Below are 26,861 nucleotides of genomic sequence, written 5' to 3'. Positions count from 1 at the left end.
CCGGAGTACAACGCCACCCACCCCCTCTCTCTCTCCCATCACCCTACGGCATTTCGCGCAAGGGAACACGGCGCGTTTGCTATCCGCTTCCTTCGCACGCGCCAGATAGAGATGCTTTCGTTTGCTTCCCTCGCGTGCTTTCGCTAGCACATACGACACGCGGCGACGGTGTTATCGCGCTTGGACTCTATACGAAACATCACGGCGACGGCGACGGCAAAAATACGGCGGGTGTGCCCATATTAGTAGCTTTCGAAATAAAAAGGCAATGAGGCAACAGTATTGAAACAAAGTGTGCCAAGGGCTTCCGCAGGGAAAGACTAATATGCTTCTGGAATGCTAGAGGCGCTGTCGCCACGGTTACGAACACTAAGCGAAAGGACTTCACTCAGGGTTAATTGTGGCCGGCATCGATTGTACAGTTCAAGCGCTTGAGGGTGCGCCACGGTAGCGTAGTGAGCATGGCGTTGCGCTGAAGTGCGCCAGGTCGTGGGTACGATCTTAGCCGCGGTGGCCGCACTACCATGAGTGCGGGATACAAAAACGCTATTGAGCCGTACTTTGGGTGCACTTTAAGGAACCCCCTAGGGTTAAAATTATTCCGGAGCCCCCCCACTACAGCGCGCCTTGTAATCAGAGCATAGTTTTCTTGCCCTTAAGACAGCAGTCTTTATTTACATATCGCATATGTGTGTGATTGCTCCATGGAGCAAGGCGGCAACTTCTGTGAGTGGCAACGATATCCTCGATACGACAAACGAGGTCTCAACATAACTGCAACCACGGGCTAATGCATAACTTATGGCATGCCCCCTCCCCTGTAAGAAAAGAAGCAGCTTTGTCAAAGCTGATATTCTAGTTTCGGGACGGCATTGATAATTGCACCACATGCCGCATTTTCTAAGAATCCATGTTTCTTATTTTTGCGCAGTATTTCAGTTTTTTGCTGTTCGCGCCGCTGCTAACACATGGTTGGGCGCGCGGCGCGATAGATGATAAACAGTGTGTTTTGAAAAACAAAATGGAGCGTTACACAATACGGTGCGATGCATCGATTAATTATTTCTGGAAGCACGTGGCAAAACAAGCATTCTTTCAATACACGGCTGCTTCGGCCGAGGGGGCGCCGAGAAAACATGCGCACTCGAGCGCGAAAACCGGGCAAGTTTAACGTCAGAGGTGGCAGCGCGGGCTCGATTTATGACCTTCCTACACCGTCTGCGCGTCGGCGCTACGTTGAAACCACGTGGACGCCAGCGTAGGGGCGTTGTTCTCGCGTGCTCGTATTTTTCGCGCAGAATGGTATAACAAATGGTCGTTCCACTATGCTTGGCACAGCAGTTCCACGCGATTAGAGTTCGAGCGTGCTCCGCGAGGACACTCTGAATATCATATGCTGCGCAAGTTCCCCCCGACTAAATGAAATATATTTCCTAGAAAATGTCCCTCTTGCTAAGTGCCTCCGGAGAACAACTGTATTTGAGTGTTGTCCATTACTTAGGTCGAGCTTCAAAGAAATGGTAATTGCAACCGCGGCTAGAGAAAAACAAAAATTGGAGGAAACTTAAGCTTCGCCTTGAAGTGTGGAAGGCGATAGCTTTCGAAGATCCCTGACTGCTTCTCACGCTTCCAGGGAGCTGCAGCTTATGTAACGGTAATGTTTACCGGGAAAACGCTGGCAGCGAACGCTACGCACGGAGGCCAGCCATCTGGTAGAAAGGGGGCCTCTTGCGCGGGATGCGGATGCGAGCGCCATCTGCAGGATGTTGCAAGGAACCAGGCGCGCCGCTCTATGAATGATAGAAACGTTGGAAAAGGGGTTTGTGTTTGAGTTTGCTCGTAACAGAATTATGCTTTCTCAAATAATCAATTTACGTTCCGATGCTATCATATCTGTAGGCTGCGTGCAAGTCGTACTTTAGGATTTTTCAGACGCACTTAACTTTGAGAAATTAGTTCAGTAATGACTCCGTGCTACATGGAAGGCCTTCATGGTTGGGCATGCGTGGTTCGGAATGATTTGTCGCTCACCGCACTTAGACGCGGGAAGCACACGCCAGATTTTCCGCGCCACGGGTCCCTAAATGCTCTCGCATTAAAATGAGGAGTTGTCAGTATGCCTTCAATCACTTCGTCACACAAAAAGATATCTTGTGGACATGCGCAGGAAGTGGTGCGCTCACTTATATGTAGCATATATATATATATATATATATATATATATATATATATATATATATATATATATATATATCAATGGTATGTCACATCAATGTATCTGGGTTAATGTGCCGCATGTTCATACGTTCACAGAAGCAAGCACACAAACGCGGCACACCCACCAGAGAGAGAGAGAGACAGAAATACAGAGACAGGCAGGGAGGTTAACAACAGGTAGATCCGGTTGGCTGCCCTGCACGGGGGGACGGGTTACGGTGGATAAAAAGAGAAAGAGAGCGGAAGGGGGAGATAGAGAGAAAGAGAGACGAGCGTGAACAATGCGCCTACGCTACAGATCGGCAGGGGGCGGCGTTTTTAAATCCTATCGTGAAGCCGCATAGACCGCAAGAACCTTAATAACGCGAGTGAGGCCTTCAGCCTAAATACAGAAGTTAGTGGACATAGTGGCAGCGGTCGCCGTAGCGCAATTTGTAGTGCAACTCACGCGTAATGTGGATGTCGTGGTTTCGGCTCCCACCGGAGGCAAGTTATCTTTTCGTCCACTTTCATCCACACGCATGCGCACGCGCACACGCACGCGCACGCGAACGCACACGCACACAAGGAAAGGAAACAAGCTAATAAACCGAGGACCCCGGTATTTTTAGGTTAGGTCCCATATTCCAACCAAATTACAAGTACGGTATTTTTGTTCATTCAGTATTAAGCACGTACCTTACAGTTCGAGGCGGCAGTGGCAAGGACGCGTAAATACACGCTTAATTCACCAGAAAGCATTAGCCTAACCGTAAGCGCATTGTAACTTAAGGAATGCGGGAACACCATAAAAAGAAACGTGCGCAGAGCAGGCGGTGCCATTCTGCGTCCCCGACGTTAAGCAGAACGCACCTAAAACTGCAACGACTATGTTACGTGTGCGCTGGCTGAAGAAGCGTCAGCAACGGTAATCATTAGCGTATAGTGAATTTATCCGTCTTAACTTTTTCTGCTTCGAGGATTGCAACGAACAGCAGCCCCGGTTGCTTTGCCACTATAGCGTTGCAGATGTCCTGGTGGTGAAAATTAATTTGACGTCCCCCATTATGGCGGGCCTCATATTCAAATCGTGTTTTTTTGTACGTAACCACCCAAAATACTATTCAATTCAGTTGTGACAAAACACAAAACATTGTTGCCCTTCCACTTTGTGAAGAAGAATGACCAGCGAAGCTGCGTATGTGGGCCCCTTAATCGCGAACGCCACCTCTGCCGTGGGTCGGCCCGGCATCGCACTACCTTCGTGATCGGTCCAAGAATGGGGAGTGCTTAACGCCTGCTTCCCCTTCGCAGCGGGTCGGACCGGTATCACACTATCTTCGGGATCGCCCTACGTATGGGGAGTACTTAACGCCTGCTTCCCCTCCGCAGTGGGTCGGACCGGTATCGCGCTATCTTTGGTATCGGCCAACGTATGGGGAGTGCTTAACGCCTGCTTTACCTCCGCAGCGGGTCGGACCGGTATCGCACTATCTTCGCAATCGGCCTATGTATTGGGAGTGCATGACGCCCGCTTCACCTCCGCAGTGGGTCGGACCGGTATCGCACTATCTTCGGGATCGGCCTACGTATGGGGAGTGCTTAACGCCTGCTTACCTCGATCCACTGCTATTAGGCCCGATATTGCACCATCTCCGGGATCGGCCCACGAAGGTTTTTTTTTTGCTTTCGACAGAAAATTTCCTTTGACAGTAGAGGTATAGAGCTTCGCTGTAAAAACGTCTCTAACCAGTTTGTGTTGACGAAAGCGTCCCAAGATAGATGTCGCCACGAGTGATGGAGTGGCCGTCGACCTTTGCCATTCTCCAGTAGCTGGCAAAGTGTAAGACGTTTACAGAAAAACAACGCATTTCTTACCTGCTAATTCCTCGGGAAGTTGACAGACTACATAATCAATGTATTTTACCCTCCTCACAAGAAATAGGCCATGCAATAAAACAAACAGCCAGAAATCAGGATTCAACGCAGCCGAGCTAGAGTGAGACAAATTCACAAAAAGAGGAAACTAAAATCAATAAAAAGGACGCTACTCGGAGAGTTCTCCCCGGATAAGAGTAACACTAATCACTGTTTCTCCTCATTTACAGCTGTCAGGAGTAACAACCGTAAACAAAGACAAAGGACGAGGAAGAAGGAGTGAAGCGAGCGCATGGAGCGGCCATCTTGGAGAAGGGGCGCGCGCAGAGAAGGACGTGGTGGCCGGGGCGCAGCGTTCCAGGAGAAGACGGCCGAAGATCGCCTCTCAGGGTCCTGTCCCAGTTCGTAGGCGACGCATCGACGTGCCGTCCGAGTACCAGGCTCGGCGAGCAGATGACCGACGTCCCCGGAACTACCGCTGGCCCGGACCTACCGTCGTCGGTCGTGAGAGTAAATTCCCGGAAGACAATTCATAAATAATAAACAACTTGCAAGATGGGCTGGGTGGGAATCGAACCAGAGTCTCCAGAGTGTGAGACGGAGACGCTACCGCTCATCAATTAGCTCGATGATTCAAATGGGACAAAAGCGCCTCTAGTGAAAGTGGTGTTGCCTTAGAAACGTGCCGTAAGTTTGCCCCAGAACTTTGCCCAGCAGCAGCAGCAGCAGCAGCAGCAGCAGCAGCAGCCCAACCCAGCCCATCCCAGCCAAGAAAAGAAAAGAAAAGAAAAAAGAAAAGCAAAGCAAAGCAAGCAAAGCAAGCAAGCAGCAGCAGCAGCAGTATGCCCATTTCTTTTTCTTGATTTCAACTAAGATGTCATTAACTCGCGTTTGTTCCCTCACCCAATCTGCTGTTTTCTGATCCCTTAGCGTTACACCCATCATTCTTCTTTCCATAGCTCGTTGCGTCATCGTAAATTTAAGTAGAACACCTTTTGTAAGCCTCCAGGTTTCTGCCCCGTAGGTGAGTACTGGTAAGGCACAGCTATTATAGACTTTTCGCTTGAGAGATAATGGCAACCTGCTGTTCATGATGGCCCATTTTTATTTTTTTGATTATTTCCGTCTCATGATCCGGATCCGCCGTCACTACCTGCCCTAAGTAGATGTATTCGCTTACCACTTCGAGTGCCTCGCTACCTATAGTAAATTGCTGTTCTACTCCGAGACTGTAAAACATTACTTTTTTTCTGCAGATTGATGTTTAGACCCACTCTTCTGCTTTGCCTCTCCAAGTCAGGGAGCGTTTGAGAAAGACATAGGAAAGTGTCCTATGTACATCTTCTTGCGCATCAGTATGGCATACGTTTCTTACAATTAGCGGGCCGGATGCCTGCATGACTTGTCCATTCCAAACTCGCCAAACTGCTCTAGCCCACCGCCACAAATGGTCCGAGATGCGCGGGCTAAAACTCCAAGTGTCTCATTGTGAGGGCATACATAAATACGTACGTACGTGTACGCGGGAAGAACTGTCACCGTAGCGCAACTGGTGAGGCAACGCACGCGGAATGCATACACTGTGGTCTCAGCTCCTACAGGCGTCAAGTAATTTGACTCATCCACTTTTCACTTCTCTTTACCTTCTTCTTTTTGCGCCTCAAATAAATGCCTTCGTTTCCTCTATGCTTCCCTTGGTTTCATTATTTGTTGCCTACACATGCTTATGACCGATCCTCTGGAATCATGAACCATCCTTTAATTATAACTACACTTCTCGCTGTGTTTAGGGGGATCTTTGTTCTGGCTTCTAGTCTGTAGTTTGAAGTGCTTTATAATTTCTTGGTTCCTTTCAGTAACAAATTAGTGATGTATAAAAGTTTACAGACATTGGGTCAAGTACTTGGATGTCACCATATTTCTCCTAGAACGACGACGGCAGTGCCACCACTGTAAGGTAAAACAAGCAGAAGGTGACCACGTCTGCGCACACGGATCATGCGGTTCAAATGTGTGCGGTTATACCCGCAACCGAACAGGAGTAAGGGCACACGCGATCCGCCGTCGTGGCCCATTCTATAGGACGCCCAGCCCTGCTGCGGGAAGTGCGTGGATCGGTCCCGGTCCCATGGATGCCCAGCGACTTGTAAGAAAGGTACAAGCACACTAGTGGCCAGGCGTCCCCCTTTCCATGGACGTGGAGCTCAGGAGAGGTTCGCACAGGCGGCTATGTTGGCTGGGCAAGAACCAAGACCAACTGAACACCGCCCAACTAGCCAAAAAGAAAAGCGGTCTGGCGATCCCATGTTGCCACATTCACACCAGGTGGGGGTCTTTAGAAACATGTCTAAAACTCCATTAGTTACCGAGCTCTAGGACGGGAGCACAGCTGCACCTATGCTACCGGTAGGTATCCGTCTGCCGCCCTCATGTGCCTCCCACACCAGCGGCGCAGGATCGACAATTTCGCCTAATCTGTGGTGGGGGCGAGGCATTTGCAGCTTCATACAGGATCCCCTTTCTAGATGAGAAATTAAAAGAAACACAAAGCGCCACGTCATGGTACATCTCTCTCAACGTTAACGAAAGGGGGCTTTCCGGCGGCACCCGGATTCGAACCCAGCACCTCCCGCATACGAACCGCACGCTCTTCTAAGGCACCAGATGACGCCTATTTACGCGATGAATAAATACATATTCAAAGATTGGCTTTCCCTTAATGAAAGGTAAGTCTCTAGTTTTCTACAATATCGGCGCGTCTGGTCCAACCAATCCTCTGGCAAGAGATAGCAGGTTCGGCGAATACATCACTTCTCCGGCTGATGCAGCTGCTGGCGCGGATTCACGAGATCAACGGACGGTCATGCACAGATTGGTTTTCCAACAAAGAGGGCAGTCCAGCGATCGTTAGTGTCAGCGTGTCCAGTCAACGTACACGTGGCTATGGATTAGCGGCTATGGAATTCCGCTGCTCAGCACGACGTCGCGGGATGGTCTCCCGGTTGCGGCGGCCGCGTTTCCATGGGGCTAAAAAGCAAAAACCACGTGTCCTGTGAATCGCGGCCACGATAAAGATATCCTGGCAGTCAAAATGAATCCGGAGTCCCCCACTTAATCGTCCCTCTTAATCGAATCGTGGTTTCAGCACGTAAAACCCCACTATCCAAGCCCATAGTAAATTAAGAAACACCGCGATAAGGCGAATACATATCTCACTTATAGCTAATGCAGCTACTCATGTCCGTTTACGCAATTAATAAACAGCCATGCTCCGATTCGCTCTGCCGCAAAGAAAGGTAAGTCTGAAGCCCATTAGAATATCGGCACGTCGTGTCCAAACAATTCTCTGGAAAGCGCTGGCACGGCGCGCTCATCCCACCCGCTGCTAATGCACGAGCTGATGCCGATTTACTAGTTGAAGAAACGGACACTCACAGAGACATGCTGCAAAGAAAGGTAAGCCTAGTGCCCATTACAATATATCGGTGTATCGAGCGTAATGCACACGGTCGTGGCTACAAGAAGAATGCTTTATTGATAAGAAGGGAACGTATTTATAGCTGCGCTGCTCTCTTCGTTTGCACAGTGTTGCTATCTTGGTTGGCCGTTGCATCCTCCTTTCTTCGAAGAATGGAAACAGTCAACACTCCTACGTTGTTTCAGTCTGCCGGAATCCGTGCGTGTAGGCCAGGCGATCTGGTGGTCTTCGCGGCCTGGTAGATCGCCTTAGTGAATCTGGGATGTTAGGTGGGCCGGATGTGCCTGCTGGTGGTCAATCCGGTGCGGCCTGCAAAGGTTCAGGCGGCTGATGCGAGGCTGCGCTCGAAGATGAGTCAGGGGTGTCGTCGTAGTCGTCCGCCTGGTAATGGATGGCTCGATGGAACGCTTCTGATGTTTTGCGAAGGTGCTGTCTATTTCGACGGAAAACCCGGCCATCCTCTGTCAGAACGGTGTACGACCTTGGGGCCACGAGATCTTGGACTTGCGCCTTGATTTCCCATCTACCATTTCCGAGGATGCGGACGACGTCTCCCTTCTGTAGTGGAGTTAGTGTTCTTCCTGTGGTCCTTGCTTGGACATGTTTTTGGACGGGACCTGATGATGATGCTGAAAAATCTGGAAGTAGCGTTCTGAGACTTCGTCCCATTAGTAGTTCCGATGGTGATCGGCCATCCTCGAGAGGACACACCCTGTAATTGAGAAGGCCCAAATAGAAGTCCTCTTTCTTGCTCTCAGTCTTGCCAAGAAGCCGCTTGACCACTTGTACGCCCTTCTCGGCGAGTCCATTGGACCTGGGAAAATAGGGACTGGAAGTCGTATGCACAAAGTCATAACGAGCCGCAAAATCTTCAAACTCTTTTGACGTGAACTGCGGGCCGCCATCACTGCAAACTTCTAGTGGTAATCCATGCCTTGCAAAGATCTGACGTAGTTTATGGATGACAGTCGTTGCAGAGGTATCCTTGAGATGCTCGACTTCTGGAAAATTAGAGTAGGCGTCATAGACAACTAAATAATGCTTTCCGGCGTGTTGAAAAAGATCTGTACCAACCCTCACCCATGGCATGTCTGGAACGGTGCGTTGGCACAGGGGCTCGTCAGGCTGTCGATACGCAAACTTCTTGCAAACGTCACACCTGTCAATGAAGTGGGCAATATCTGTTGACATTCCTGGCCAATACATCAACTTGCGAGCCCTAGATTTGCATTTTCCTAAGCCGAGATGCCCTTGGTGCACTCGTCGCAGCATCTCTGTTCGCATGCTTGCAGGTACGACTACTTTAGTTCCCTTGAGGAGTACTCCGTTGACAACAGAAAGTTCTTGTGCGAAGAACTTTAGCTCACCTTCCACAGGTATTGACGACTGCAGGCTGGAAATGACGTCTTGCGTCGTTGGATCACTGGCCGTTGCTGCCTGCAGACGAGACAGGGTGGCTGGTCCAACAACGGCAGTCAGAACGCCCACGGCATGAACTTCAACGTCCGTTGAGCCTTTTTCTGGTTGTTTCTGCGATGGGATTCGTGACAGGGTGTCGGCAACAACCAATTTGCTGCCTGGAACATACTGCAACTCAAACTCGTACTTCAGCAGTCGAAGAAATAGTCGCTGCAGACGGGGTGGCATGTCGCCTATTTCTTTCTTTGAAATAGCCAATAATGGGTTGTGGTCGGTTTCGATAACGACATGTCTTCCAATAACATAATCATTAAACTTTTCACAGCCGAATGTTATGCCCAGGGCCTCTTTTTCTATTTGGGCGTACCTTCGCTCAGTTTCTGTGAGTGCTCGCGATGCGTAGCCTACCGGGCGCCAGTCTTTTCCATGTTGTTGGAAAAGCACTGCTCTGAGTGCAAATGCTGACGCATCCGTCGACAGTTTCGTGGAAAGCTCGGGATTAAAGATAGCCAGGACGGGTGCTTCCGTAAGCATCTTTTTGAGCAGCACCCACTCACGCTCATGAACATGCGTCCACTCGAAAAGTGTGTCGTTTCTAATCAGGCTGCGCAGGGCCTCAGTGTGGGCTGACAACTGTGGCAAGTATTTCCCGAAATAGTTCACGCTGCCAAGCAAGCGTTGAACGTCTTTCTTGGTCGTTGGCGGAGGGTGGTTTAAAAGGCACCTTATCAGGTCGGGATTTGGCTCAATACCTTTGGAACTAATCTTATCACCCAAGAAGCTGATTTGAGTACGTCCAAAAATGCACTTTTCTGCATTCAAAGTTAGGCCCTCTGCCTGTGCCCTTTCCAGCGCTTTGTACAGGCGTTCATCGTGCTCCTTTCGCGTAGAACCCCACACTAGCACATCGTCAATGTACACACGTGTTCCCGGGAGGTCGTCGAATATCTGGCTCATTGTACGCTGGAAAACTTCGGGCGCAGATGCAATACCGAATGGCAGTCTGAGATACCGATACCGACCAAACGGTGAACTGAATGTGCAGATTTCTGACGTTTTTTTTTTTTTTTTGTCGAGGGGAATTTGATGGAACCCACTGTTTGCATCGAGTCTGCTGAAATACTTTGCATGCGCTAGATCACCTTCGATTTCTTCCCGGCATGGCAACTGGAAGTGCTCTCTCTTCACCGCCTTATTAATTGCTCGCGGGTCCATGCATACTCTTAAGTCTCAATTTTTCTTCCTCACGATAACCAAGGGTCTTACCCAGTCTGACGGTTCTTCTACCTTCTCGATGATGTTCGCAGCATTCATCCGGTCAAGTTCTTTCTTAAACGGCTTCTTGAGGGCGTAAGGCACACGCCGAGTTGGCTGAACCACAGGGACAGCGTCCTTCCGGAGCACCATTTTGTACTCGCGCCGCGTCCTGCCTATGCCCGTGAATAGCCTTGGGAATGCCTGCTTTAGGCTTCCGTATGTCTCGCTGCTGTCCACCGAGTTCACCCTGTTGACCAGACCAAGTTGCTCACTTGCCCCGAGGCCCAGAATAGCTTGCTTCTTCTTTACTATGAAGAACTCGAGCAGTACACGCCGTTCGCCTAACTGCACGGCGAGGCGAACTTTTCCGCTGTGCGGTATTTCGCCGCCCCCGTAATGGCGCAGGATGCTCCTCGTGGGGTACGGCTGCTGTCTAGTTCTGAGCCTTTTGAACAGCGAACGCGGCAACAAGTTAGCCTGTGCTCCCGTGTCGACCTTAAGCTGCACATCAGTTCCTTCAATGCTCGTTGTTACAATCCAGTCGCGACTTTCGGGACCACGCTTCCTTTCCGTCGTCCTGATCTCCAGAACGTCGAAGTCATTGTCACTCTCCGCTCCTTCGACCACGTCATCAACGGCTTCTCGCTTGCTCGTACAGCAGGCGGCAAAGTGATTAGGCTTCGTGCACTTGTTGCATGTTTTGCCGTACGCCGGACACTTCCTTGGCGCATGCGAGAAGTTGCAATACCGGCATTTCTGGCGACCGTGTTTAGCTTGCGTTCGTAATACAGGTTCAATCTTGTTTTCCTCCGTCCACGCCCTATTTTGCGATTCGGCAAGTTCCTCAGCTTTGCAGCATTCCACTGCTGTGTCTAGGGTCAGGTCTTTCTTTCGAAGAAGCTTTTCTCGCAGGGAAGATCTGCAAATGCCATAGACAATTTGATCCCGCAGCATGGAATTTCGTAAATCCCCGAAGTTGCACGTTCTTGCTTTTAGTTGCAGATCCCGAAAGAACTGTTCGAATGGCTCTCCGTGTGCCTGACGACGCGAGCGAAACACATATTGCTCATAGGTTTCATTACACTTAGGCAAGCAGTAGTTTTCAAATGCTTTAACCAAAACGTCGTAGTCTTTAGCTTCCTCTGGTGATAGGTTCAGAGTATTAAACACGTCAATTGCTTCTTGACCCGCAACATGCAAAAAAATTGCAGCTTTCTGCTCCTTACTGCGTGGCTTCGTGGGCTCAGTTGCTATCAGGTACAGCTCGATGCGTTGCTTGAATGTCTGCCAGGACGCTGCAGCGTTGTCGCCCACTCGCAGTGGCTCAGGCGGGCGCAGGTCGGTCATGGTCCCGTGAGCGACCCCACTTCTGACACCATGTATCGAGCGTAATGCACACGGTCGTGGCTACAAGAAGAATGCTTTATTGATAAGAAGGGAACGTATTTATAGCTGCGCTGCTCTCTTCGTTTGCACAGTGTTGCTATCTTGGTTGGCCGTTGCAATCGGCACATCAGGTCCAACCAATTCTCTGTAAAGGGGTCGCTCGGCACAAACACCACGTCGGCTGCTAATGCGCGAGCTTACCCCAACGTTACTAGACTAGCTTCAGTTGTAAAACTCTCCGCCCGCGCGCTTACAGCCGGTGTCGCCACTTCTGTGACAGCCGCCAGATGGCAGCGCCGTTCCATCGGGCTCCACTGCAGACGCCTCGCCGCAGCCTTCAGCCCGTGCGGACGGGCAGTTTGCGCGTGTTTCACGCTCGCTGGCGTTCTCCCTTGTCCGAATTAGTGATACCATGAGAAAGCGGTATCCACCTACAGCAATAAGATTTATCGGGCCAGTTGGTTCATACTGTAATAAGGGTAAACTGCACGAAAGAAAGAAACGCATACAGCGAAGCGCGGAAGCTGTGTTTTTTCCTGCCGTCTTAACGTTTCGCGCAGTTTAGGCTCAGAAGCCTGAACATTTGGCCAAGTGTGTGATTAGGATGATCTTCATCCCCACCGAGGCTTCTCGCCACGCCAAAGAAGCGCAACAAAAAGAAAGATGAGGTTAGTCTTTGAAAACACATGCCACACACACACACACACAAATATCATCTGCTCTTCCACTCCGTGAAGATGGTTAACCAGCGAAGCTGAAACGTGCGGCCCGTGTTTATCACTGGGTTAATCTAGAGGATTCATTAAAGTATTTCTGAATTATGCGGTAACACACACAATCGGCTGCGACGGAGAGAACGACGTCACTGACGATATGCCCGTAGTCCGCCGTTGTCGCTTGCGTTCGATGTCTCGAGGTTGCTCGGAGGCGTGATTAGCTGCCTTCGCCCGATTTACGATTATTCAAAATTAAGTTTCTTCAGAAATTAAATCTATCCGTTACGTAAGACAATGAGTGGCTCATACTGCCTTAAGCAATGGCCCCTCCCACCGTAAACGCGGCCTCCCCATTACGATGACAGAAGTGAAATTCTACGCTGGAATGATGAACGGCAACGCAGCCAGCTGTGGAAGACGACGATGAACGTAGGAGCAGTGGCACGAGCGCGTGTGCCGGTCGGCACAAGGAATAGCCGAATTCATGGACGTGGTGCTAGCATTACGCAAATTAGGACCATCAATTACGTCAGCCGTGATAGTTACTGATTCTTTATCATTGTGCTCATCCCTTACTGCTTCTAGTGATTCTCGCGTGATGAGGACATTTCAATCATTGGAACCTGGTTACTTGAGAAGCGTGCGTTTGATTTGGGTGCCCGGCCATAAAGGACTAATCATTAATGAAATTGCAGACTCTCTAGCCAAGGCATCGATAAGTGGCCCGATTCTTCCTTGCTGCCCTTTGACTGCTTATGTAACTGCAGCTAGATTTCGCAGGAGTATCATTATACAGTCAGTATCAGGCTCCGAAATTACTAACTCTGTGGAGTACGGACATCTCCTGCACCCTTGGAACAGAGATTTTTGCCGAACACGGAAAATTGAAGTGTCCATCACGAAGCTGCGCTGCCATATACCTGCATTGAACTTCTACCTCCACAGGTCTGGTCTGGTCCTATCACCACTATGCTCATTCTGTAGCGAAGCGGAGACAATCGACCATTTCTTGTTGTCGTGCAGACGTTTTTCTATTATAAGAAAACGACTGCTCGAAATCCCGCTTCGCTCTATTGGTCTGACTTTATCAGTGCCTGTGATTCTATCTTTTGGAGCCTCCATTGTTGGGTTCAGCAACAGAAATGTTTGCTTGGCGATCCACAATTACCTCATTGAAACTAATCATTTCCATGTTAGATTGATCGTTCTCCCTCCCAAGCATAGCTTTCTTTTATTTCTTATATTTTATTAATTATTATTATTATTATTATTATTATTGTTATCTTATACCCGGTTTTCATCTGATTATTTCTTTTTTTCTCCAAACACAAAACGTTTACTTTTAAACTCACACGCCCAAATTGTTAACTCCCTTGTTATCATTATTATTTTAGGCACCTAATTAAACCGCCCGATTCTTGGCCAATCCCCCACTGTGGGTATGTGCCACGGCCACGCAGGACAACAACAACAACAACAGAATCGCTCTGTTCCACGCCGAGCGAAGCGTCGCATTGCTGGCGGCACAGAAAAAGCAGCGCGCCGAACTGTCGACATCGTTCCGATAGCCGCCTATGCAGCCAGGTGCGCAGCACGTCGGCATCGTCTGCTTATATTCTCAACAAACTCGGCGAAAGCTACAGTTTCGCCCATTACATGCTTGCTGAAATTCGCCTTCAACAACGAACCACACAATACGCTGCACCGCGCGCTTAGTCCGGCCCGCCAGCGTAGCCGGCTAGTGAGGAAGTGAAGCCGGGCGCGACTGCAGCGCCACGAAGGCGCGGGTGGGTGGCGGTTCCGCGCAACGGCGCCGAGTTTTAAAACTGAAGCTAGTCTAGTAACGTTGAGCTTACCCTGCATGACCAGTTGAGTCAACGGACAAGCACAAATTGGAATTCCTGCAAAGAATGGTGAGCCTGGAGCACTTACCTCATTTTTCCAGAAAGGTAGATTTTGAATAACCGGTTTATTCTTCGCATAAACTGCTTGTAAGCACGCGCATTATCGCAGGCAATTATTTAGGCGACCAATTAGTGCTTTTTCGGAGGATATTGAAAACCCCCCAAAATTGAAATTTTCCTGGGCCTCACCCATAACCTTTCCTTTTTTTTGAAATGCCGACTTTTATTATCGGTTTATTTTTCCAGCTAACCTCTTGTAAACACTCGCGTTAACACGGGGAAATATTTAGGCGAGGAAATAGCACTTGTTAGGAGGATATTGAAAACCTCCCCACGAAATCGACATTTTCCTGGGCTATAGCCTTACGTTGTCGACCCCCATACCTAGAAATATTCATCCTGCCCACAACAAGGGCAGAAGGGATACCAGGGCCAAATGCATTCTGCGTAAACTGCACCAATAACACAGCTCAGCTCTTTTTGTCGATGCAACTAGTTATGGAGTTATGGATCGGGCAACCGCTACGCTATTGCCGTGGTCCATGAGAGCGGTAAATTAATAAGCGCGGCGTCACTAAGAACAAACTCCATTCATGCCGCCGAAGAATGAAGCATAGCAATTGCAATTACATTGAGGAGAGGCTCCACGATTTTCTCCGATTTCCGTACAGTTATTAGGAATTACTCAGCAGGCTTCGTCTCAGTGGAAGCACACAAGTTACTTATACACAGTATTAATACTCATAATTACGACCAACTGGATAGCTCACACCTAGTCTGGTTTCCGGCTCATCAGGGCCACGCGGTCAGCCCCAATGGCTGCAATACTAATGAGCAAGCTCACTCTGCTGTGCGAGATCTCACATGCCGCACATCAGGAACTGCTCCAGTATGACTGCGGCTCCTACAAAGACCCACTTACTACTTTTCACGAGATCACCTCACAATATAGGGGCGGCAGGAGGTCTTTTCCTCCCCCCCCCACATCAGAACCTCAACCGAGCTGAGGCAGTCACATTAACAATGATTCAAACTAAATCTTGTCCCACACATTTTGTGCTTAACAAATCTGACAAGGATTATCCCGCGGAATGTAAAAGTTGTGGACGCACTCCATGTCTATTTGATCATATGTTCTGGCTGTGCCCCAACCAAAGGGCTTCGGATCTCAACAGCGGGAAGGACTGAAGTCTGCGCATATCCAGCGAAGTCCTCCAAGATCAACTCCTGGCTGTCCGGAGAGCTCACGACACCGGGAAGGCCTTTCGCCAACCGCTGCCTACGTGGATGGAGCCACGCACTTAGCTTGGGGGCTTGTGCCCTCGGACCCTAGTTTCCCTGGACTAAAATAAAGTTCTTGCCATGCCATGCCTTACCCTTTCTTCTAAAAAGGCCGGTTTTTTAATATCGGTTTATTCTTCGCGTAAACCGCTTGCAAGCACGCGCATTATCGCAGGGAATTATTTAGGCGACAAATTAGCGCTTTCTGGGAGTACATTGAGACCCCCCCAAAATCGAAATTTCCTGGGCTATAGCCTTAATTTTTTTTAGTACCCAGGCTTGTGCTTATGCCGTTTAGCACGATAAATAAACGATTAAGTGCAGAACAATTTTCCCCCCAAAACAAAAAATGGTAAGCCTATAGCCCAGTAAAATATCATTTTTCCGACGAAAAACACCACAATGGCTATTTTCCGTCGGATAAATGCACTGACAGTAAAGCAAGATCGGCCTCCACTTCCTCTGATGAAGTACGGATTGCCTACTCGCGACCTGACCCCAACTCCATGATCAAGGCACTCATGCAGGACCTTGCAAAGGCTTACAGAGCCCACTATGACAAAATTCACAGACGTCTACATATGATTGACCCAGACTGTAAATTCTATTTGCCCCCGAAGCTTACACGGAGCAAAACAGCATCGCGACACAGGATTCGGCTCGGCGTTGCTTTCCACCCGTCTCTACGCACACCTCATCGGTCAATCAAACAGCCCTGATTGTGAACACTGCCAGATGCCCGAAACATTGCAACACGTAATGTGCGACTGCCCAGCATATATGCTGGAGTGAAGGGCTTTAGAAAGTTTCCTAGCCAGCGTTGGCAGACAAATACTGTCGGAGGAAGCTATCCTCGCTACATGGCCTGACACTGCAATTTCAATGCGTACAACTAAAGTGTTGTTGAAGTTTCTGCAGGACACCAAGCTCGACGAGCGGCTCTAGCGGGACAAATGTCTCATGTACATAAGCACTCACCACTTCTCTTATCATCATCCATCATAATATTTTCACTCCCCTTCCCTCTTCCCCAGTGCAGAGTAGCAGACTAGAGCGCACTAGCTGAGGTCGACCTCTCTATATTTCCTATCAATAAATTCTATTCATTCATTCATTCCGACGAAAAATAAAGTGTATTGAAACCGATGGTTCTCATTATATATGAATCCGCGGGTCTGCGCTGATGCCGATTTGATGCTTACCATTTTTTCGATTTTCAGGGAAAAATTATTCTTTGCCAGATCGTTTATTTATCCCGTTAAACGGCGTCTACGCATGCCGGCGAACCGATATATGTTGTTACGTTTCGCCTACGACGCGCCGTAAAGCAGGCGCGGATGCAACGTACGCCGGAGCTTCGTTCAAAGCGGCGGACATTTTGGCCCGTTCGGAGCGGCCGCGACGCATCCCCGCCGAGCGCGTCCCGGCATGTTCAGTGCCACGTGTCTTTGTGTGTGCGTGTGTGTGTGTGTGTGTGCCCACGCTTGTCAAAGCGCGGCAGCCGAGGAGAGGAGCTCCCCAAGTGTGAAGCGAGGAGGCCTGACCGGCGCCGGCCCGGCTGATGCGTCACTGCACTCGTCTCTACATGTCTCAGTCCGTCTGTGCCTCGCTGTCACGTGGTGTCGTCCCGTGACCTTCCTTCTTGCCCGCGACGCCAAGAGTATAAGAGCAGCTGCCCCCGGACGCCAGGAGAGAGGCTCCGATTTCTTCTGTTGAGTAACGTGCTTTCCCGTCTCTCTACTTCGGTCGACCTGACCGCCCGCTCTTTGCGATGCTAGAATAAACAAGTTGTTCTGTTAGCAGTCGACTCATGCTTTGCCAGGACCTTCGGATGCTTCCAGTGGTGCCCCAGGCCGCCAGGCCAACGCTACCCTTGGGGCTTGCGACCCATTTGCAACAACTCGTGCCAGCGGTGCGACTGCAATAACGGGTGTCAGCACTGAGGTTCCAACAGCTGGTGGCAGCGGTGGGATTCAAATAACCGGTGCCATCGGTGAGGTTCCAACATCTGGTGGCAGCGGTGGGATCGCGACAACGGAGGCCAGCAGCGAAGATATGCGGTTGACTGTATGCTGAGCAGCACAACGACCATCCGGGAGCAGTGCAACGAGCCCTGTGTGATGACTGGTTGCCTGCAGCGGAACGACTGCGCTGAATTCTTGGCTGCGAGGTTTGGTGAGTGCGGGACTTTCTTCTGAGTTTTGCCAGGCTTTTGTTAGTGTCAGAAACAGAGCTGGTAATTGTGGTTGTTGTTGCTGCCGGGTGAGTTTGCGGCAAGACAATAGTAGGCAGTAGAGAAAGCAGCATTCAGAGCAGCCATGGATTTGAAGTCGTTGTGCAAACCGAAATTGTTGGAGCTTGCAAGAGAGTTGGGTTTGGATGTCTCAGACAAACTCAGAAAACCAGAACTGCTAAGGGCTATTCTTGAGTTGGGAGCTGAGGATGACGAGCTGTCGGAATGCCTTGAGACCATTGAGGAGAGGGCAAAAAGACAGGAGCGCGAACTTAAAGAACAAAAAGAGAAAGATGAACGTGAACGTAAAGAACAGATAGAACGAGAGCAACAAGAGAAACAGATAGAGCGATAGCAACAAGAGAAAAAAGAAGAGCGTGACCGTCAACACGCTTTGGAAATGAAGCGTCTCGAGGTAGAGATGGAACGCGCTCGTAATGGAAGTCAGGCACACGGTGCAGGAGAACGACTATTGTTCAAAATGACTGACTTGATGCGGCCGTTTAAGCTTGGAGAGGACATTGGTTTGTTCCTGGTTAACTTTGAGCGAACGTGCGAGAAGCAGGGGTTCTCTCGGGAAACGTGGCCACAGCGCTTGCTCACTTTGTTACCCGGCGAGGCGGCCGACGTAGTCGCTCGCTTGAATAGAGAGGTGGCAGAGGATTTCGACCAAGTGAAATCGAGCCTGCTAAAAAAGTACAGGCTGTCAGCGGAGGCGTTCCGTCGGAAGTTTCGAGAAAATGAGAAAGGCAAAAGTGAGTCATATACAGAGTTTGCCTACAGGCTAATGTCAAACATGCAGGAGTGGCTCAAAGAGAAAGCGTTTGGTGACCACGAGAAAGTTCTGCAGTGTTTCGGGCTAGAACAGTTTTATAGTCGGTTACCTGAGAACCTGCGGTACTGGGTCTTGGATAGGCCAGACGTTAGTACGGTGGCTAGAGCCGCTGAGCTAGCCGAAGAGTTTGTGACGCGTCGGGCTCGCGGAGCTAAGGACGGTCAAAAGGGTGAATTTGGCTCTAAGTTTGAGAGGCCAAAGTTCACGCCCATGAGAGCAAGGGGGGACACACGTAGTGCGGATGCGAGTGTAAGCAGTCCGACCGAACCTAAGGAGACGGCGGCAGCCGAAGCCGAACGCAGAAAGCGGTTCGAGACGAGGCAAGCGCGCGTGTGTTATACGTGTCAGAAGCCGGGTCACTTTTCGGCGCAGTATCCAGAAACAAAAACAAAAGTCGTGTTTTTGTCATTATGCAGCACTGACGAGAACATGAAGCTTCTCGAGCCTTACATGCGAGACCTCCTCGTGAACGGGAAAGAGTGCCGAGTGCTTCGCGATTCCGCAGCTACAATGGATGTAGTTCACCCCTCTTACGTAGAACCCGATATGTTCACGGGCGAGTGCGCATGGATCAAGCAAGCCGTGGAAGCTCACAGCGTGTGTCTTCCCATAGCAAAGGTGCTTATTGAAGGACCTTTCGGAGCAGTTGAGACGGAGGCGGCAGTGTCATCTATGCTGCCCCCCCAGTACCCGTACCTATTTTCGAACAGGTCCGATCACCTCCTGCGCGAGAAGGGGCTTTTGTTTGGTGAGGCTAGCGTTCAGGTCTTAACCAGATCGAAGGTTCGGGAGCTCGCTGCAAAGGCGGTAGTTGCAGGGCCGACGTTGTCGAACGATGAGAAAGGGTCAGAGGCGCAGCAAGCTGATATTCAGAGCACGCCCGAACTGAATAAAATCGAGCCTGTAGCGTTAAAGGCACCAGATACTGGAGAGGAAATTCCCGATGCGGGAAAGTTAGAAGAGCTATTTGCAGATTTGCTCATCGCGCCTACGTCAGACAGACTTAATAGGTTGCTAAAAGTCAGCCGGTCGGCTTTGATAGCCGAGCAAAAGAAGGATGGCAGCCTAGAAAACATACGCTGCATTGTCAAGGAAGGTATCGCCAAGAAAAATGCTCGCTTTGTGGAAAGAGGTGGGGTCCTGTACCGGAAGTATCTAGACCGCAGGGGAGTGGAGTTCGATCAGCTGATCGTGCCTCAATGCTATCGTCAGGATCTGTTGCGCTTGTCGCATGGAGGTTCGTGGTCCGGACACCTAGGAGTTAAGAAAACTAAGGACCGTCTCTTGCAAGAGTACTATTGGCCAGGGTGTTTTCGGGACGCAGACCACTTTGTGAAGACATGCGACACCTGTCAGCGGGTGGGCAAACCAGGGGACAAATCGAGGGCGCCGTTGAAGTTGGTACCTATCATTACGGAGCCTTTTAGACGGCTCGTTATTGATACAGTGGGACCTCTGCCGGTAACAGCCACGGGGTACAGACACATTTTGACTGTGATCTGCCCAGCGACAAAGTTCCCTGAAGCAGTGCCGCTTAAAGAACTCAGCTCAGTTGAGATAGTCAATGCACTACTGTCCATATTTGCGCGAGTTGGTTTTCCTGCGGAAATCCAATCAGATCAGGGCACAGTGTTTACTAGCGCTTTGACGACAGCCTTTCTCGAAAGGTGCGGGGTAAAGCTGCTACACAGCTCAGTGCACCACCCCCAGTCGAATTCTGTTGAGAAGCTCCACTGCGTCATGAAGCGCGTGTTGAGAGCATTGTGTTTTGAACATCAAACTGACTTGGAGCTGTGTCTGCCTGGGGTGATGTTTGCATTGAGGACCGCGCCGCATGCGGCTACAGGGTTTTCGCCAGGTGAGCTAGTGTACGGTCGCTCGCTGCGATCTCCGCTTCGCATGCTTCGAGACGAATCACTGCCCTCTCCAATGGCTGCAGACTATCTCTTCCACAAATGGCCGCCTCCTGCACTGGAGCCTCGCTTTGCAACAACATTCCTTTGAGGCTAATTAGAACGCCCCGCAGAAGGCCAGAGAAGGTATAGGAACATCGCACTTTAATGCATTATGGCATTGAATATAAAACGGGATCGAGAAGCGCGGGAGAAACCAAGGAGGCAAGAGGACGACGCAAGCATAAGATTATTTCCGAAGTGGGCAAGTATATCGGTAGCACCTGACGTCAAGTCGAGTTGCGGATGACGCCGAAAAGATAGAGCGTTACTGAGCCCGCAAGTACGGCACGCTGTAAAGAGATTCCAGTCTCTGCACCGAGCTCGTGAACCAGGTCACGCGTCTACGCTTCCCGGGGATCTAATTATCCGCTAAACTTCAGAAACTGCGCTTAGCGAAGATCAACGCATCCTAAAGGACTTCCGGAAAGCACAGTGTGCATGAGCGGCTTAAAAAGCGCGCTTGATTTCGTAAGTACGTTAACCGAAATCGACCATCGGCTCCTCCTTTCTAATGCCAGACGCATCTCCACTGCGGGTAAACATTATACATATAATATACATACAGATAAGAGAAAAAATATTCCGTGACAGGGTGTTACATAAGAGCGAGAGACATGCTACTCACCGTCCAGCCATGCCTAAGGCAAATGCGTAGTCATGTAGATCAGCAAAGAGAGGGTGTATTTAAGAGATAAGAAAATATTGCACGCATTATTGTAGGTAAGAAGACCAGCAGTAGTCTCCGATCTCGAGCATCTGAAATGGCCCATAGCACCACAACCAGGCGGTCATTTTATCTGTTATTTCTTGCCCAGCACCCCTTACTGATGATGATGAAGTAATTTCCCGCAAGGAGCTTTTAAGGAAAAACAAATGAAGGCGATGATAATTAGGATGATGTTGATGATCACGACGCTGATAACGATATCTTAGGCTTTCAGTGGAACTGGCAAGTGGATGTGTACATCGCCTGCACGTGGTTTTTATGAAAACGTCGATTGTCTACCTGCCTTTCTAGACAGAGGCCGCCGTGGCAACAGCAGTCTGCTAGACAAATTAAGCGGGTCCTTCGGGCACTTCCGCGAATATGACGAGGTCCATGCTTGGCGGGCAGCTATGCTGTCTGCTAGAATAAATGTGAAACTTGTTCTTGGACGAGTGGGTTAATACGCACTGAGGCCACTCTAGCGTAAAGAAGCACGGACAAAGAAGAAGACCGGACACCACGGGCGCTGGCGCCTGTGCAGTCCTGTCCTCTTTTTGCCTGTGTTTCTTCGCGCTACGATGGCTTCAATCGTATAACTGTGTATATATTAGCAAAAATACGAGCATATATTGGGTTTCTTGATGCCCAGCCTCATGTAGTAGCCCACAGTGGGATATAAATAAATAAAAATAAATAAATATAAACGATGATAATGTTAATGATTACAAGTTAACGTACTGTTCGCTCCTGTCTTAGCTGCGAGTGACATTACAAATTGAACGCCCCTTTTGCGCTTCAAGCTGTAATTTATACTGTAACTTAGGATTTATGCCAAACATACATGTCTTCCCTGCTCCTTGAGGTCAACTTCGAAATAACACCTGCCCTAAAGCTACCAATTGAATAAGTTAATTGGCATAGCTTTGTCAATTGGCGGTATTATTGCAAACGTTTTTCTGGCCGCCAATGTTCGCCTGTGCCCTCGTAGCCTATCTGTAAAAACCACAGGGGCCTAGATACGAGCGCTTTTAAGGCGTAAGAATTCTTGGGCGAGTAGATCAGCAAAATCTGGCCATCCGGTGACACCTTATATCTGCAATATCAATGTATAATTGGTAAAGTTGTAACCTGTGTCCGTTATCATAGTAGTAAATGATTGGTAGCGTGAGAGGAAATAAATACAAAAATCACCGTCCAAGCAAACCGTACAGATGGTTAGCCAGCGAAGCTGAAACATGCGGCCCGGGGTTTATCACTGGGTTAATCCCGACGGTTCATTAAACGACCACTTGGTAAGGCTACCGGCCCCTCGGTACGCAATTGCTGCCTGCGCTCGGCTGCACGACCCTGCTGCTGTTCCCGGGCTGCAGCATCGGTACGGCGTAGCCGAGCTCGCTCACGGTTGTGATCGCGGCATTGCTGATCGAAAGGTGCCTGCTCCTCAGGAGTACGGATGACGCGCGGCCTACCCATTTCGAAGCTGGAGAGAAGCTGCTGCGCGCACGCTCGGCTGCGACGGAGAGCAGCGACTTCGCTCCTCGTACAGCCAATCGCGTGCCTCTATTTCTTTTTCTTTAGCGCATGCGTGGGGGATTGCGCCGGAGGAGTTTCCGGGGTACAAGCGACAGATGGACGGACGAATTGGCTAACCCTATGCAGCTTCGCTGTAAAATAAAAAGCCGGTTACGCTGCTGTCGACGCATCAAGGTCGTATCAAAGAAGTAACAGAAGTGCACACATGTAAACATTATAATTGTGTAACAGTAGATAACTGGTAGTATTCGGAGAAAAGACTGGTTACGTCACCGTCATCGCGTCAAGGTCGCAGCAAAAAAGGAAAAAATAAAAAAATCAAGGAAAAGTTGTGGTGTGGCAAAGAAAGGCCAGTTGTGACTGCGTTTAGGCTCATTCGATACATCTGCAAGATAAATATATAAGTGGCCAAGTTAACGCATGTAATCGTTATGGTAGTGTAATAGTATATGATTGCTAGCGATGGGCAGACATGTACAACATAGCTGAATAAGTTAACAAAAGCGAAGTAGCAGCCGAGCCAAAGAATGCTCACGTATTAGTAGACAATGCTCAGAATTTCTGTAGCATCTTTTATTATCGTTCCACATAAAGAAAGGCAGCTTGTGCGAAGAGAACCTGAAGGCAGCATCCCGAACATTTTCTAATTGACTTATATGGGAAAATATGCCAAGAACACAGCTTGAGAGAATGATGCAAAAAGTTTGAAATGCAACAACATTTTTAATGTCGAGCGGAAGTGTGTGGCCTTTGAGAGGGATAAAAAAATATGATCGCAACTTTCGCGCGTGAAATAAAACGCGCCACAAACCAGCCTCAAGTGCGGCAGGAAGTTTTCTTTCCTAGGCGGAGTAGCTAATGTCACAGAAAGTAAGCGAGAAAGTACGTATTGACAGGGAAAAAGTGTACTTAGAGAAAACCCAGCCAGGGCAACTAGCCATACAAAAAGAGGAGCAACTGTATTATGCTCGTAAATCTAGACTCTGAGATATGTGCTTTCTTGTATTCAATGCCCCTGGCGATTTGTTATTTTTTATCCCCGACGAGCTGCCTCTCGGTCGTTTACAAAGCAGCCCTTGTGGTTCTGAGCCTTAGTCGTATGCGAAAGTTCTAATGAGCTTCTAGCACGCCAGCTACTTACTATGGAGGAAGTTCGCTTTGCCCTTACCGTAATGATATACACCAGCGCACTTGAAGATTTGTCAGCTCTCTAATAATACCTATCATTGCGCGTTCTTTAGACTGAAAGTTGGCTCTGCTTTCGCAGCGATGCTATATTTTGCTCCTGCTTCAGGATGTAACTATGAAGCAACATTTTACAAATCCCGTTTATTTCTTATGGTAACGTTATTTGAGAAAAATATGTGTGGTATTTATCTCAAACCTACGGTTTGGGCTACATGAAATAATTACTAAGTAATGTGAGGATGAATGCTCACATTACTTCAAGAAATAAAACATGCACAAATGAGTAAACAATTGAAGTTCACTGATCGACTTTTGACTAGTTACGTTAGTGCACATATGTAATTTACCAATTAAAGCCCGTTATTTAACGTGGCCCTTCCATTTGAAAGCAATTTCGAAAGTAGCAGCTGCTTCGAAATAAGCGCTGTGGAAATTGCAGTAAAATGGTCTGTTTTCGCACTAAATTTTTTAACAAAACGAATATTGTCTACTGAAGCTGAAACATAACCTGAACACCAACGCATTTCATTGCAAACTTTGCTATGCATATCACGAGACTGCTATCGTCCACAGATTTCACTCCATCCGAATATGACTTCAGAATTCGTCAGCTATAATTCATAAATTGCAGTATGTGCCGCACCGAATAATAATTTCAGTGCTATTTAGTGATATTCTGGTATCAAGTTGACCACACCTTGCGGGTTCTCGCGCAAATAATGTACCCTATCTACGCAGTAATACAGCTCAAGGAATAGAAATGTGTTTCAAGCTATGGACCATTTTTTTATAATTTTGTTGGCGATAAAGAAATCCATATATTTGTTGTTAACAGGCCGAACAAGGGATGTCTTAGTTTCGAGGGGGCCGGGAAAGAAACAGACAATGTATAGAAAAGTTGCCTTGAGATAGACTTCGGTTGATGACATGCAGGTTCGTATGTATGTGCGCATGTGTATGCGTGTGCGCGCGCATGCACATATGTGCGTTCTTTGCCAGACGAAGAGGCGAAAGAATATAGGCCAGTCGATACTTCTTTAGAGACAGAAGCCCGTTAGTCCCCCTGACTCGAAGCACCGTGCCACTGACAAATACTTCTCTGCAGGACGATGCCTTATACTAAGCTGAGCTAAACAGACGAGAGAAAACGGAAAGACATCATTGGGTACCCGCGTGTGTGAGTGCGCATGTGCGTACGCATATGCGTATGCATGCGCGCATGTGCGTACGTTGCATAAGTTATGGCTGCGTGTTCACGCACTCACTAAGAAGCATTTACGAGCTTTTCGTGTTTTTGCGCGTTTCTGTGTCAATTTATGTACTGTAAGCCCTTCACACGGAAAATCCAAGGGCAAGCCCGTACGCTTGACGACTGCGCTAACGGTGACGAACGCATCGCTGTCGTCGCAGAACAGAATAAACACTTTCAGAGGTAAACATCATCGTCCCGAAGCGACAAAAGAACAGCAAACATATATAACACCGGGATGCTATGCATGTGTGCATGTGCGTATGCAAATGCGTATGTTGTGCGCATGTGCGTATGCACGCGCGCATGTATGCGCGCCCATATGGCTATATGTGTACATACGTGCGCATGTAAGTGTGCATGTGCGTGTGCGCATCCACCTATGTGCAAAATTTTCATGTATGTAGGCGCGCATGTGCGTATGCATGTGCGCATGTATGTGCGCGCATATACGTAGATATCTACACACGTGCGCATGTATCTGCGCATGTGCGTGTGCGGATGCGCATCCACATATGTGCGTACTTTCGATAATGAAGAAGTCGATACTTCTTTCGCTAACGAAGAAGTCGATACTTCTTTAGAGACAGAATCTCGTTTGTCCTCCTGACTCGAAGCACAGTGCCACTCACAAATTCTTCACAGCACGAAATGCCTTATACTAAGATGAGATAAACTGACGGGGGAGAAAGCAAGACATCATTGGGTACCCGCGTGTGTGAGTGCGCATGTGCGTACGTAGACGCGTATGTTGTGCGCATGTGCGTATGCACGCGCGCATGTATGCGCGCCCATATGGCTATATGTGTACATACGTGCGCATGTAAGTGTGCATGTGCGTGTGCGCATCCACCTATGTGCATACTTTCACAGACGAATGGCATAAAGAATAGATGGCAGTCGATACTTCCTTAGAGACAGAATCTCGTTTGTCCCCCTGACTCGAAGCACCATGCCACTGACAAATACTTCTCAGTAGGAAATGCCTTATACTAAGCTGAGCTAAACTGACGGGGGAGAACGAAAGACATCATCGGGTACCCGCGTGTGTGGATGCGCATGTGAGTACGCATATGCGTATGCACGTGCGCATGTGCGTATGCATATGCGCATGTGCGTACGTGCATACGCACCGTACATGCGCACGTGCGCACGTGCGCACGTGCATACGCATATGCTATGCATGTGTGCATGTGCGTATACAAATGCGTATGTTGTGCGCATGTGCGTATGCACGCGCGCATGTATGCGCGCCCATATGGCTATATGTGTACATACGTGCGCATGTAAGTGTGCATGTGCGTGTGCGCATCCACCTATGTGCAAACTTTCACAGACAAATGGGATAAAGAATAGATGCCAGTCGATACTTTACAGACAGAATCTCGTTTTTCCTCCTTACTCGAAGCACCGTGCCACTGACAAATACTTCTCAGCAGGAAATGCTTTATACTAAGCTGAGCTAAACTGACGGGGGAGAACGAAAGACATCATCGGGTAGCCGCGTGTGTGAATGCGCATGTGCGTACACATATGGGTATGCACGTGCGCATGTGCGTATGCATGCGCGCATGTATGTGCGCCCATATGCCTATATGGGTACATACGTGCGCATGTAATTGTGCATGTGCGTGTGCGCATGCGCAT

General features: G+C 49.0%; 2 protein-coding genes across 2 annotated transcripts in view; both read right to left on the bottom strand.

Moving 5' to 3' along the window:
- LOC135908292 (basement membrane-specific heparan sulfate proteoglycan core protein-like) overlaps window positions 1-26,861 on the bottom strand; it is an 87,928-nt gene that overhangs the window by 34,231 nt on the left and 26,836 nt on the right. The gene's annotated exons all lie outside the window — the stretch shown is intronic.
- On the bottom strand, window positions 10,064-11,628 carry LOC139061348 (uncharacterized). The gene has a single exon (XM_070541276.1). The coding sequence runs from the start codon at window positions 11,573-11,575 to the stop codon at window positions 10,202-10,204; it is 1,374 nt and encodes a 457-aa protein (XP_070397377.1). The 5' UTR covers window positions 11,576-11,628; the 3' UTR covers window positions 10,064-10,201.

This window comes from Dermacentor albipictus, chromosome 6 (genome assembly GCF_038994185.2).
Source record: "Dermacentor albipictus isolate Rhodes 1998 colony chromosome 6, USDA_Dalb.pri_finalv2, whole genome shotgun sequence".
Classification (NCBI taxonomy): domain Eukaryota; kingdom Metazoa; phylum Arthropoda; class Arachnida; order Ixodida; family Ixodidae; genus Dermacentor; species Dermacentor albipictus.
Note: the sequence above shows the minus strand (reverse complement) of the source record. Positions and strands in the feature narration are given on the sequence as shown.